This window comes from Puma concolor, chromosome D1 (assembly GCF_028749965.1).
Source record: "Puma concolor isolate L17-30 chromosome D1, mPumCon1.1.hap2, whole genome shotgun sequence".
Classification (NCBI taxonomy): Eukaryota; Metazoa; Chordata; class Mammalia; order Carnivora; family Felidae; genus Puma; species Puma concolor.
In genome coordinates, this window is record NC_141676.1 from 44941070 (window position 1) to 44956843 (window position 15774).

The window sequence follows — 15774 nt, forward strand, 5'->3', positions numbered from 1 at the left end:
TGAAAATTAAAAAGAAAAAGTCCATCTACTATAGGATGAAAAAATTGGAGTATATTCATTCAATAAACTACTAAATAGAATGAAAATGAATGAATTACTGCTATGTGCAGTAATATTAATCTCCTAAATATAATTTTGAAAGAAAGAAGCAAGAAATACATATCATTAATTCCACTCATATAAAATTCAAAGACAGAAAAGCTAAGTTGTGATGACAAAAATCAACATTGATATAATGCTTGGGAGAAGTTGATGACCAGGAGGGGAACATAAGGGGGGACTTTCGGGGAGCTGAATTCTTCATCTGAAAGACAATCACATGTATATAATCACTTTGAGAGAATTCATCAAGTTGTACACTTATGACTTACACATTTTTATATGTGAATGTTACACTAAAATTTTTTTTAGAGGATGAGGAAGAGGAAGAGGAAGAGAGGGAGGAAAGAGGGAGACAGGTATCTGATATCACATACCAGTCTGTATGACTACAAGCCCATGCTTTTAACCAGGACTGCTTATTTATCTTTAGATTTTACTAATAACTTAAATACTCTATTAATTGGAAACTGAGGATCTTGGTGGATATGACTGATGAGAAAGCCCTTGTGTAGGTCAAAGAACCAGCCCTTTTTAGGTCATAAGTGGCCTTCTTGATTTCATTTGACTGCAATAATTACATTTTTATTCACCAAAATCCAGAAAATATTTCATTCTTATGGGCTGTTGTGGATATTCCATTCACATTTTAAAAATAAAACACATTCAAAGGAATATTCATTTTTTAAAAATTGGTATAGAGACAACTAACTAAATAAATCTAATTAATGGATAATGTTTCTGTAAGTACAAAGAACAGAGATTTGATATTTACTGATATTTATCGATTAGCATGAAAACCGTCAGGTTTCAAAACAGTACATTAACCATAATATTATAATTTTTGTAGAATAGAATACATAGATTTTAATAAAATGGAAAAATGGGAAAAGATCTGTAAAGATATACATCAAAAGTTAACATAATTAACATAGTTATTGTTTGATGTTTAGAAATGGCTTTTCTTCTTTCTCTTATATATGTATTTTCAATTCTGTTATGAATAGATATTACTTAAGTGACCAAAAAAGTTTAAAAGTACATATTGGGGCACCTGGGTGGCTCAGTCAGTTGTGTCTGACTTCAGCTCAGGTCACAATCTCACAGTTTGTGAATTAGAGCCCCGCATCAGGCTCTCTGTCAGCATGGAGTCTACTTAAGATCCTCTACCCCCCTCCCTCGCTCTCACATTCTCTCTCAAAAATAAATAAACATTAAAAAAAATTTTTTAAAGAAAAAGTATATATTACAGGATTTTATTTGTATATATGAAGTTCACCAATAAGCAAAACTAACTACTCAAAGTCAAGATAGACATTATCTTTGGGGATATAGGAAATAACCCCTAATGGTGTATAAGTAAGGCTTCTGGAATGCTGGTAAAGTTCTACTTCTGGATGTTTGTCCTAGTCACATGGGATGTTTAGTTTGTGAAACTTCATCAAGCTATGCACTTTTCTTTTACATATACATATATGTTTTTTAAGTACACTTCATGCCCAGCACAGAGTCCAGCTCGGGGCTTGAACTCACGACACAACCCTAGATCAACACCTGAGCTAAGATGAAGAGTAGGATGCTTGACTGACCAGGACACCTAGGTACCCCAGGCTGTGTACTTTTCTGTATGTATAATTCAATTAGAAGTTTATCAAAAACTCTAAGTAGAGTGTTTTCATTTCCCTAACATGTGCCACTTGTTTTTGCTTTTTCTCATATATGGCCTTAAATCTTTTTTTTTTTTCCCTGCTGTCAATCAGTTGCCCACAATAAGAAAAGAAAATCTCATCCTTAATATGGAATTAGCAGTTTATTCTGAGCCCAGATTATATGAGTAACATTTAAAAAATAACTCTTGGGGCGCCTGGGTGGCTCAGTCAGTTGAGTGTCTGACTTTGGCTCAGGTCATGATCTCACGGTTCACAAGTTTGAGTCCCACGTCAGGCTCTGTGCTGACAGCTCAGACCCTGGAGTCTGCTTCGAATTCTGTGTCTCCTTCTCTCTCTGCCCTCCCCTGCTCATGCTCTCTCTCTCAAAAATAAACAAACATTAAAAAAATTTTTAAAACTTATATAAGTATGGTTTCTTCTTCTTCCTTACAACTAAAATGTATTAAAAAAACAAACAACTAATACCTAAATGAAAGTTCCATTCATTTTAGTTCAGTTAAAGAAAATCTTATGAAAAAAATTTTTTAAATGTCAAAAGTTCCATTACAGGGGTGCCTGGGTGACTCAGTCAGTTAAGCATCCCACTTCGGTTCCAGTCATGATTTCACGGTTCATGAGTTCAAGCCCCACGTCATGCTCTATGCTGACAGCTCAGAGCCCAGAGCCTGCTTCAGATTCTGTGTCTCCCTCTCTCTCTGCCCCTGCCCTGCTCACGCTCTGTCTCTCTCTCCTTCAAAAATAAAATAAATAAAAATAAGTAAAAATAAAAAGTTTCGTTAAAGTACACCTAAAACTTTAACATTATGTGTCAACTATACTTCCAACTAAAAAAAGTTTCCGGGGCACCTGGGTGGCTCAGTTGGTTGAGAGTCCGACTTTGGCTTAGGTCATGATCTCGCTGTTCTTGAGTTTGAGCCCCGCATCGGGCTCTGTGCTGGCAGCTTAGAGTCTGGAGCCTGCTTCAGATTCTGTGTCTCCCTCTCTCTCTCTGTCCCTCCCCTGCTCATGCTCTGTATCTCTCTCTTCTCAAAAATAAATAAACATTATTAAAAGAGTTTCATTACAGATATTAGTTATTAGTGATATTATTTAAATTTACCTGATAATGAGGTTTATACCATTGCTTTAAGTCCCAGTCCCAAAGAATCATCTGGAAAAAAAAAAAAAAATTTAGTTACAAACCAGAATCCAACAAACAAACATATGTAAAGACAAAATGGAACATCTTTAATTACAGATACCTAAAATAGCTTACAGCTTGGGAGGGGAATTGGGAAGGTAATAGTAAAAATGATCTCTAGACAGAATATTCCATAAATTATGTACTCTGTGATTGAGAAATCAAAAGAATAGTCAGAATAAAGTCACTATAATAAGCCATATTAAATAGCAAAATATCTATTACCACAAAAAGGAAAATACAAATCAAAATAACACCTATTTACTAAAAAATACAAGAAAAATGAGAAATCCTCAGAAACTCTCCCTGTCCCCACTGTCTTCAAAGGATCATCACTCACCATCCTAAACCAGTGTCAATGGGTGGTGCTATTTCCTTACTAATAAGGCACCTGTCAAAATCCATTTTCAAAGCTTATCCTTGGTGTTAGATTAAGTACCAATCATACTTGATTATAAAAAGCAACACTCAACCCTTTTGATATGCAGATAATTATGATGGTTTTCCTGTCTCTTTAAAGGCTGTCAATGATAACTTCTTAGTCCCAGACTAATCTTTTCCTGTCCTTTTAATTCCCAGCAGACTTTTCTGGCTGCTTCCCCTTCCAATAGTCCCTATGCTCCAGGAGAAAAAAAATTAGCTTTCATTTAGCAAGCTATAACTGCTACCTATATAGTTAATCCTAAATTTCTTTTAAGATTATTTAGTTGACAAATAGGTCTCCTCCTTTTGCCTAAATAGATTATAATTGCAATTTTCTACACAGTTTTGAACCCTAGTCTTGAATTTAAACCTAACTTGTAATACAATCACCTGATTTCCGTATACTGAACTACTGTTTTTTCCAAGTCCCCAGTAGGGGGGCTCCAACTCACAACCCAGAGATCAAGAGTTACACACTCTACCAACTGAGCCCGCCAGATGCCCCTATACTGAACTATTTGTATTGTTTTTTGTCATTAGGTCTTCTGTCTCCAGGTTGCAAAAGATCTTAAAAGTATTATCCACTCTATCATTGGTCCAATATTTTATCAGGAGTTGGCAGATTTTCTTCTGTAAAGGGATAGATAGTAAATATTTTAGGCTTTGCAAGCCACCTAAGGTCACTATGACATAATCTTTTTTTGTTTTACAACCCTTTAAAAATGCAAAAACATTCTTAGCTCAAGAGCCACACAAAAACAGGCTCCCTGGCTGTCCGATTTCATAGATGGGCTATAGCTTGCTGAACCTTATTGTATATAATATTCTCCCCTCCTTAATCACTCAAAACATTGTCAGCTGTCATTATCTCCATGTCCTCGTCAACATCCTTGCAGAAGGTCATCTCTTTGCCAGTGAAAAGAAACCTGTTCCTTCCCAAAGAAAATGCAGACATACTATGACCACTTATAAAATTCATGGGCCAGTACCACAAAATGGCTATAGTAGAACTATATGCAAAACACATCATGAATATTAGTAGGTTCACTAAATTTATGCAGTACTTTATATGGCTCTAAGTGTAATCCTGATATAATTATTTCAGGTTGTGATTTGACCAGGATACATTCTAGGTTCTACAGACATTTAATTAATGCAGTTTAAGATGTTAATAACTTTCTAAAACACTCACATTAAGAATAGCATAACTTAAATCCCCGAGTTTCTTTTATACTTGGTACTGCTAGGCTCCATTTTGTCCATGCTATTCTTATACAATAAAAACCTGCAATACTTTACTTCCGTCGTTAATTTAGCCAGTCAACGTTTTCTTTTGAGATTGAGGATGTCAACTAGCCTATTCACCATTCCGCTCATTGTTTGTAAATCTGATGTTTTCTTAAGTACACCAATAAAAGTACAGAATAGATAGGTGTGAGGCCAGAGCCACAGGATGGGTCATCCAAAATAACCCAGGAGATATGCATCAATTCACTAATTTGCATTCTAAATCTACAAACTTGCCCAAGTGTACTGTCATCCAATCCATACTTATACATTTCTTCTACAAGCATGCCATCCAACAGTGCCTATTCCACATGCCAATTCCTCATATTCCCAATTCATCAGTCTAGGTAGAAGCTGATCTCTTGCTAAATCAAGCACATTTGCAGGAGGACAGCTTCTTAAGTGAGTCTTCCTTGCGCCTCACTTCATTCACCTGTATAATTAAATAAATACTATCTTTTTCAATGTTTGTACTCTAATGCCAGGACCGTATTTGTATTCGTGTCACGCATTCTTACTGGTTGTCCTGTCCCTCCCAAGCTGGTGAAAATTTGTTCCCGGGAAACAAAAAACATCTTAAAACTAATAAAATGGGCGTATAGCCCTCCAAACGCCACAGTATATAAACAGGCCGTCAATCTACTGTACTGAAATTTCATAGAGGGGAAAGGATGACTGGAGGAAAAACAGTGTTTAAAACAGCTCCTTAGGGGAGTGATAATGAAAATAAGGTTGCGAAATACTGAAATAAAGTAGTCTAGCTTCTTGCTTAGAATCTGAGAGACCGTTCCAGGCTGCCTACTCAGAAGCCGGTGCTAACATTACTCTATTCTAACGGCTCTTGTAGGTTTTTGTCTGAAAACCTGCATGTTAAGAACTGAAAACAGATACCATGAAAGTCACAAACTTCTGGTAGACAGTCATCTATTTAATTTGAACTAGCATATTAGTGATTTTGAAAAAAAAAAACAACAAAATTTTTGCACGAGTAGTAGATGTATGATCCAGAAGTTCCTTAGGTATATATTAGAGCAGTCTTGTTCCAAGTGTGGTCCACAGTAAAATAAAGAAATTAGGATACACGTTTAATAATTTTTATAGCAATTAAACATTGCCAAAACATTTTTAGTGAATTTTACCAAAGCATCAATCCACAACAAATTCAGAGAAAAACCTTTCCAAAGCTTGAACTTTGCTATATGGTTTAATAATAAATGCACATAGCTGCACTGTTTGGAGTAGCAAAAAAACTAGATACAACCCAAATGTCTGTCCATAACAAAAGGGAGAAATTTGTGTATATTCATACAATGCAATACAATGGTGACAATAAATGAAGTACAGCTCCATACTATATAAATCCTAGAAACATACGATTGAATGAGAAAAACAAGTCACAGAAGGATACATACAGTAGTAATTTCACACATGTATAATATACTGAAATATACTTTTTAAGAATATAAATACATGAGAAACTATAAAGAAATGCAGTATGGGGGAGCCTGGGTGGCTCAGTTAGTTAAATGTCTGACTTGGGCTCAGTGGTTCCTGAGTTCCAGCCCCGCATCAGACCCTCTGCTGTCAGCACAGAACCCGCTTCAGATCCTCTGTCTCCCTCTCTGTCTATTCTGTCTCTGTCTTCTTCTGTCTTCTTCTTCCCCACTTGCACTCTCTCTCAAAAATAGACAAACATTAAAAAAAAAAAATCAGTATGGTGATTGTATCTAAGGGAAAAGAGAAGGAAATTAGATCTGGGAGTGGTGTACAAGGCACTTCAAACTTAATGGTAATGTTCAAAATTAATGGTAAAGGAGAATTGATGGTGTTTGTTATTCTTCATCTATACTTTATGCAAATTTTACAAGTTTTTGTTAAGCTTCAATTAAAGAATTAAGAATTTAGATAGGTAAAGAAGTGAAGACGGTGACTAGCAAAAACTCTTGAGAAATCACGCTGGAAATGGCAAGAATGAAATGGAACAACAGTTGGAGAAGAATGTGGGGATAATATTTTGTTGTTGTTGTTAACCTGGTAGGCTCTAGAACTTGTCTATACTTGACAGGAATGATCCAGGACAGTAGGAGCACTAATAATACAGGATAAATTGAGACAGATTCAAAGTAATAATACCCTTAATGAAAACATTGCTCAATGTCTCTATAATATTAGGACTTAGATAAAATTTAGGAAATACTAGGAAATAGTAATGGAGTATTCACTATTATTTATCAGATTATGATTTGTGAATCACTAGTCATTTGTCAGTGGTCTGTAATATTTAGAGGGCAAAAGGAATCAATTTAGCTTATAAATACTTCAGAATTGTGAAATATAAGATTAATTCTGATTTCCACACAAATATCATCTTTTTTTAAGGTTATTTACTTTTGAAAGAAAGAGACAGAGACACAGCACAAGTGGGGGAAGGACAGAGAGAGAGGAAGACAGAGCATTAGAAGCAGGGTCCAGGCTCTGTGCTTTCAGCACAGAGCCCAACATGAGGCTCAAACTCACGAGCCATGAGATCACGACCTGAGCCAAAGTCAGAGGCTTAACCAACTGAACCACCCAGGTGCCCCTCATCATTTTCATCTTAATAACTATTATATTCTTCAAAGCTGGGCAGGTGCCCTAGGTCTGTGTTATTCTTTACAAGTCATCTTATCTAAAGTATTTTTAGGTCATTCAAATATTCTTTACATCTGTTAAATCTGCATTCTTTTCATTGTTGTTGCATTATATCTCCAATCAAAAAACTAAATGGTTCTAAGTTGGTTTCCTAAAGCTTAATTAAGGTGTTGATAAAAACAAACATAAATAACTCAATAAATGCTAAGCCTAGATCAAGAACAAGACTCCAGTGCAAATGCAATACAAATCTCTGGGTGTGAGAATACCACACAAACCCATAAAAACAAAAATATTACTAGGGCATACAATAGTGAGTATCGAAAAGCTAATTTTGGGGGCTCAGTCGGTTGAGCATCTAACCCTTGATTTCGGCTCAGGTCATGATCTCACAGTTCCTGGGATGGAGCCTAGCTGACAGCATGGAGCTTGCCGAGGAATTCTCTCTCTCTCTCTCTCTCTCTCTCTCTCTCTCTCTCTCTCTCTGCCTCTCACATAAGCACACATGTGCATGCACACGTGCTCTCTCTCTCTCTCAAAATAAATAACCTTTAAAAAAATAAAAGCTAATTTTTTTAAATTATTTTTTTAATGGTTATTTATTTTGAGAGAGAGGGAGGGAGAGGGAGCACATGTGAGCAAGGGAGGGGCAGAGAGAGGAGAGACAGCATCTGAAGCAGGCTCTGTGCCAACAGCAGAGAGCCCGGTGCAGGGCTCAAACTCACAAACCATAGATCATGATCTGAGTCAAAGTCAGACGCTTAACCGACTGAGATACCTAGGCACCCCAAAGCTTATATTTTTTAGACTTGTGATTCTTTCACTCTATATTCTTCTGCATGGTTTTCACTTTGAAACTTTATCAAATAATGATGATAGGAACCGTGGAAACTTTCATGGCCTATACAAACAAAACATAAAAATGTTTTCGGTAGACCAACAGAATTTTTCTAGAAGAAGCACGTAATGCTTTCTTACATGAAACTGAAGATTTTTGTTCCTAAAACAGAAGAGACAAAAACTATAGAGGCACCATTCAGATTCTGTGCTCCTCACTGCAAAAGCATATTAAAAAAAAGATAAACTATTGCCAAGAGATTTGTAAAGCCAGCCACACAGATGATAAACATTATGCTGGAAGAGTGAACAGATTAATTAATTTCCAACATATACTTGCCATATGACACCTTGGGACATCACAGAATTGAAAAGGCATATAATGTAAAAAAGTAACTACTGGGGCTCTGTGTGGCTCAGTCAGTTAAGTGTCCAACATCAACTCAAATCATGATCTCATGGACAGTTCATGGGTTTGAGCCCTGCATTGGGCTCTGTGATGACAGCTCAGAGCCTGGAACCTGCTTTGGATTCTGTCTCCCCCTCTCTCTGCCCCTCCTCCACTTGCACGCTGTGTCTCTCAAAAATAAAAAAACATTAAGAAAAAAATTTTTAAAAAGTAACTACTGTCACATTTGCATACAGTAGATATTTTACTTTATTGCTGGATAAATGCATTCTTGTGCTAAGTCTGAATCAGCTCTTGGTGTATATGCAATACACATGAGGAAGGGTCACAGACAAATTTTTATGTGTTTATCACTGAAAATCCATGCTACAAAAGATGATATTTTCCCCTATGTAATAATTATTTTGTGAACTCTGTCAGAAACTGAAAAATGTGTGTTGGAATAAGTTCTAAAAGAATTAGCTATCTGTACAGCAAGGAAAAGTCTTGCTAAACAATGACAATAACTCCTAACTGCAAGTTTATACGCTACTTTATTCACAGAAAACAGCTGGTGATTAAAACACATATGCTGGTCATAATTCAATGTTAAAGAAATAGCATAAATGTAAATGCACTCAATTTTTGGGCACAGAGTATACATCTTTTCAGTGTGCTATGGAAAATGAGGCAAAAAAAAAAAAAAGAAAGAAAATGAGGCAAATATAAAAATATTAAAAAACAAAATATAAACACAAATAGTAAATATAACAGGTGTTTTTCTCGATGAGTCACATAGAACTTCTATTTCTCAAGCTTTTAAGTATGATAATGCCCATTAACTTAGCAACTGACACAACCCTGAAAATAATCTGCAGTGAGAAATCACTTCACAATTGGCAGGGTCCATGTTGAATATTCAAAACCAACAGCCACAAACACTTGCTGCCTTCCATCACCAATTATGGGTTTGCTTGGATTTTTCTAATTTAAGAGAAATAGAGAAAAGAAAAGAATTTGGTTGGAGATAGGATGAATCTACAACACACAACCTATTTGCTCATCAGTGAGCTGCAACAGAGATACCCTCAATACTGTAAACAATGTTCACGGATATAAAAATACTGGAATTTTTTAGTTTTTAAAAATTATATGAATCATTTTTATACATTTATCTAAAATTAGTAGGTGCCTACCATGCATAATGAATACACAGTGGATAGTATACAGATATTAAAATTTAAGAAGAATTGGTAGAAACATTCATTCCTCCTGTGTAATAATATATAGCTCTTTTAAAATCTTACTTCCAAGTAAACAGTGTATCAGTATATGTCCTGTATATATGTTGTTCCCAAGTCAGCAAAATTTTAGGCACTAAGCTTTAGTACCAATACCAAAGTAGATCATGTAAATAATTTAAATACAAAAATAAGTAATTTAAATTAGCTAAATTTTGAAGCACAGTAAAAAAAGAAGTTATAGTGGGTATGGTAGGTTTTCAAAATATGGTTCTACTATAAGACATTGTTTAACAATGAAAGCATGAAATTTTAAGTGCTGTTTTAGGAGCTTCCAATATTATATTCATCTGTTTCCTTATAAGCTCGAATATAATATAGTATCAGAAATCGTTATATATTTTCACATACTACAGTAATCTGTTCAAAACTAATTTTAAAAACAGCATTTAAGTAACATATGAGGTGTATACTACTAAAAAATGTTTTTAGTTGATTTGATAAAAGGAACCCAAGACTATGCCTTCATATAAATTCAACTTTGTGGTTAAAAAACTGAATCCTGATAAAAGTTTCTGTTTGAATATGTTTGTAAGTCCAACATGCTTTACAGAGCTCTGCAAAACCACCAACACCACAGTGAAACATCAGCAGTACAACCAGGAGATGTTATCAGGGTCAATTACGTCAATGAGGTTTTATTTCATTGTTCCCTATGTAGCCAAAAAGAAAAACATATATGTGCCTTAAGTCAAACTTACATTACTGTTGTACTTATGTGAAATTTAAAAAGTATTATGGTACAGCTGTGAATTAACTGTTACAATACCTTTTATTCTTTTATTTCTTAGTGACATTTTACTTGAGCTTTGTGTATAAATCTATCCTAATGAAATTGGCTGAATTTCAGTATTCCCAAGTTTTTCTGTATCTATGCTTTCCAACTCAGACCCAATAAAGAACCCATTTAACTCTGTGATTGAGTTTACTGAACATAAGCCAAAAACATACATGGATAGCCAAAGCGTTAAACTAACTAAAACTGTACTAAGTCCAACGTGCAAAGACAGTATCCTTGACCCCTGTATGGAAGGGGCCCCGGTCAGAAAACCTGAGAAGCAGGAAAAGGTGTGTGTGTGTGTGTGTGTGTGTGTGTGTGTGTGTGTGTGTGTGTAGGGCAGGTGGTGGGAGGCCTAGTATTAGAAACTAATCTCATTCACTACCCCTACTAAGCAATCAAATAATATGACTATGTTCAGGGTAACTTAGACTATATGCTATATCCCAGCACTATGTTAGGCACTTAATACATATTGTCTCCTTTAATCTCTACTAGAATTCTCTGTGGTAAGCCTTTTTTCCCCATTTTACAGATGATACAACAGAGACTAAGAAAGGTTAAGTAACCTGCCCAAAGTCACATGACTAGTAAGTGGCAGAGACAGAAACTAGATTCAACTCTAACTCCAAAGCTTCAAGGATTTTTAACCACGATGCCACATCATCTTAGAATTATCATCATTTACTAAATGCTATTATGTCCTAACAATGTGGTAGGCACTTGGCAGCCATGTGAAATCACAACAATTTTTTGCAAGTAACCCCATTTTCTATATGGAAAAGTTGAGGCTTGGTGATCATACTAATACTTCGGCATTTGCCTCCCAGATTCCTTCTTTGCCCTTCCCTCGACCCTGGGGAGGCTGAACTCCCATGCAGCTGGTTTCTGCTTTGGCTGGGAGCCACCAGCAGGGAACTGGGGTCTTAGAGGAAAGAGAAATCAAAGTCATTTCTTTTCTGCTGCCTACACACCACTGTGTCCCCCCCCCCCCATGACTACAGCTCTTACCAGATGGTCTTCCCTTCTGAAAACCCCATTTCCACCCTGTTCCTCCGGCCCCAGGTAACAGCTTTCCATAGTTGCTAGTCTCTAGCTGATGAACCATCCCTTGTCCATTCTTTTAACCCTGCTCATTCTCTCAAAGTAGATTCTTCATTAACATCTTTTTATTTGAACCACCCTGACATGAATTCTATTTCCGCACCCCTGAATATACAGGGATGTTGTAACTAAGTTCACGTCAGCTAGTAAATCACAGAGCTAGAATCTGTACTCAAATTTTATCTCCCTCCAATTTCATTCCCTTTCCACTATGCTAAAAGGATAATTATTCGTGCTTTTATTAAACCTTTCCAAAAATGAAGAGTATCTACCTACACCTTGTTTTTCTTGATCAAACTACCCTAATATCTGATCCCATCTTCCCTATGCTTCATACAGTTACTACAGATGCACTCTCTTGAGCTCTACCCAATGGCCAGTTTTTCCATAAACATACTCGATCCAATACCAGGTGCCCACTTGAAGATATTTCACCAGCAACTCTTTCCCTCTCTCTTACAACATCATCTCCTCCCTCTACAAAATCATTCTGATTAGACTACAAACATGCTGCAATTTCTCACATACAAATACCTTCTCTCAGGATCACTTACAGCCAGCCAATGCCTCATTTCTCTGCTCTCCTTAATAGCAAAATCCCTCAAAAGAGTGAGGCTTACCCGTTGTTTCCAATTCCTCTCCTATAAATCCCTCTTGAGAACACTGATCTAGCTATAGCGGTTTATTTACTGGTCCATGAACATGCCAAGTGAGTCCCAATAAAATTCATTCCCCTTTCCTTTTTCTTAATAAATTCAAAAGTAAATAAATTACATAATACTGTAGTATAAGGTGTGATTTTCTGAAGCTGAACTGATAATTCAGATTTTATAAAGTAGCACCTAAAATACAAGTTTCTTTCTTTTTTTTCCCCTGTCAGGAGTATAAACTCTGAAACAAAGATATTTTAAGGGACGGGATAAACATAGGTTGAGCAAGCAAAATACAAAAGTACTGAAGTCATGCACTGTTTGAAATACATAGAGCTTTAATCAGTGAAAGTACCGATTACTTAAATCTCTATGTCCTATTGACAAACTAATAAACATTTAAAATTTTTGCCCACTAGCTTTAGGAGAGAGACCATTTTGCTTTTATCATTTGATGTTCTGAAATGCACTATGACACCTTTTTTAAATTTAAGTTACATAACTTAACTTTTTTTTTTTTAATTTAAGTTACATAACCGTTCCACAGACCATGGTCTAATTACTGTGGTAAAGAAATTCAAGCACAGAGTACCATTTTTAAAAAATATTTATTTATTTTTGAGAGAGAGCAATTGGGGGAGGGACAGAGAGAGAATGAGGTAGAGAATCCAAAACAGGCTCCTGAGAGGTCCTGACATGGGGCTCAAACTCACAAACCATGAGATCATGACCTGAGCTGAAATCAAGAGTCAGACACTTAACTGAGCCACCTAGGCATCCCCAGAGAACCATTTTCTAAATATAATATGTAATAGCTTCTATTCCACCAGTATTCTTAATCTCTTATTCTCTCTAGATGTTTTCAAAGTTTTACCTACCTACTCCTCTTCCAGACCTCCTATGCCTTTCTGGATACATATTTTGTATGCCTCAGCTGCTTTCTCTGGCCTATGATTGAATAAAATTTTATCTCCCTCCCTGACACAGATTCTACATTCCCACCAAAGAATATATATTCTGGGGATAATATAGTAAAAATAACTGAAAAAATAGGAACTGTAAACCTTTAAAGAAAATAATTTCTATTTTCCCCCTACTGTGAATAAATAAAACGTTTTCCTTTTAAGTTACAATATAATTTTTAGTATAATTTAAGCACATAAGGGGATTAAACTAATAATAGCTAATATTTTTTAAAACAGGGATACCTGGCTGGCTCAGTCAGTTGAGCATCCAACTCTCGATTTTGGCTCAGGTCGCGATCCCAGAGTTGTGGAATCAAGCCCTGCATTGGGCTCTGCACTAACAGCACAGAGCCTGCTTGGGATTCTCTCTCTCCCTCTGTCTCTGTGCCCTCCCCCCCCCCACTTGCATGCACTCTCTCTCTCTCTCTCTCTCTCTCTCCCTCTCTCTCTCTCTCTCCCTCTCAAAATAAAGAAATAAAAAACTCTTAAAAAACCTTACTAAAACACTTGAATTCAGGATTGCATAAAGGATATCCTAATAAATATTCTAGAATTATAAGCATGGCTTATGAACAAGATCAAAAGGGGAAAAATGGTTCCTCACTTCAATAACAAAAATATGCTACAAACTTGATTCTGGGTCTGGAAAGAAAATCAGGAGATCAGAAGGTCTCCGGTGATATCAACCTAAGATGGTGGTCTTACAACCAAATCTACGGACACCCTCATCTCTACATACAATAAGTATGAAGATGCCAGAGCCCAGGCTCTCAGACACTATACTATACTTCTTCTCACCTACTTATGACTCAAGCAGAAGAGTCTGGGTTGCTTTTTTTCCTCTCAATCAACTCTAGACAGCTCACACAACTAAAAGATCCACAAACTGCAGACATTCAAGTAAAAGAAAGAAACTAGCTGGTCCTAGATAGGCATACCCTCTAACAAAGAAAATACAACATATATTTCTCTTCTGATTGCCCTTTAAAGTTTACCTAGGGACAGATAAATTATAGTTTAAACATAAGAATGATGAGCCAACCAAAGACACAAGCAGTACTGGTGAAATAGTTACATATATGTATTGAGGAAAAAATTAAAAATAACACAGCAGAGATGCAAAATCTCTGCTGGAAGACCCTTTGCTTGGGAATTCTGCTCTTTGGCCCTTTTGTATCTATGTCTCATGTATGTGTTTACAGAGACACATAACCTTTGTATTCCCAAATAATACAACGGAGAATCCTAATGGTATCTTACCATGGGCAGAGATTATATTTCATCATCAATTTGTAATCTCTGCTTCAAAAGGAGTACTTGAAGAGGACTGGAATAATCTTTTAGGAAAAAACTAGAAATTCCCCTTCAAAGGCTCAACTTTAGGCTTTGCTATCGCTCTGCAGTCTACCCACCCTACCCTGTCTTTGATCACTAAAACTATCAATGCCAGCTATGGGCCACCATTCTGGCTGAAGTTGGACAGAGGATGGGAAATTCATGTAGGTAATATCTAAATATTGTTTGGGTCATGCATTTGAAAGAGAACAAATGATCGGTCTTTCAGTGTCTTCAGATTTGTCATTGCACTAAAATAAAACCTACTTAAGTAAAACCTACTTAAAAGACGAGAGGCACCATATGCAAACCATATGGTCTGGCAAACTGTATGCAACAAAAGAAAATGAAAACGTGTATGTTCACTATGTTAGGCACGCTGTTGGAAGCTTTATATACATTACTACATTCAACCTTCATACTCATTCGGTGAGCAGTATTTTTTAATGTGTAATAAAACTTAGATTAAATAACTTGTTGGATGAATAAGTGACTCGTTTAAAAAATTCCTCTCTTCTTCCCCTTATCAATCTAATTCAATCTAGATATTTCTGACTTTCTGTCATCACTATATTTTTACATTTTTATTATATCAAACCTGGATGACTTTTAACAGCCTCCAATCAATTTTCCTCTCTTACAATTACATCCACATTATACAATAAAATCAATCTTCAAAGCCATTTGTACCATATTACTATCCTATTATAAATATTGAGAGTATATTTCAGCTAAAGGGAATTTAGAACTCAACAATTCCAATCTTTTCATTCTACAGATAAAGAAAACAAATATCAGAGTAACTACGTTATTTTCCTTATCTTTCTTACCTCTGTGCCTAACTTCATTCAACAACAACAAAAATCCACCTGTAGGCAGACCTTTGAGTTAAAAAAAAAAAAAAAAGGGAACTATTTAGTTTTGTTTTTTTTTTTTTTAATTTTTTTTTTTTTTCAACGTTTTATTTATTTTTGGGACAGAGAGAGACAGAGCATGAACGGGGGAGGGGCAGAGAGAGAGGGAGACACAGAATCGGAAACAGGCTCCAGGCTCTGAGCCATCAGCCCAGAGCCCGACGCGGGGCTCGAACTCACGGACCGCGAGATCGTGACCTGGCTGAAGTCGG

At 36.1% G+C, this 15774-nt stretch overlaps 1 protein-coding gene across 1 annotated transcript in view; it reads right to left on the minus strand.

The window, feature by feature from the left end:
- Positions 1-15774, minus strand: part of PDE3B (phosphodiesterase 3B) — a 176957-nt gene that overhangs the window by 71074 nt on the left and 90109 nt on the right. Inside the window, exon 2 of the mRNA XM_086677910.1 lies at positions 2869-2919. Within this exon, the coding sequence (XP_086534036.1) occupies positions 2869-2919 (51 nt within the window). The remainder of the gene's footprint in view (positions 1-2868; positions 2920-15774) is intronic.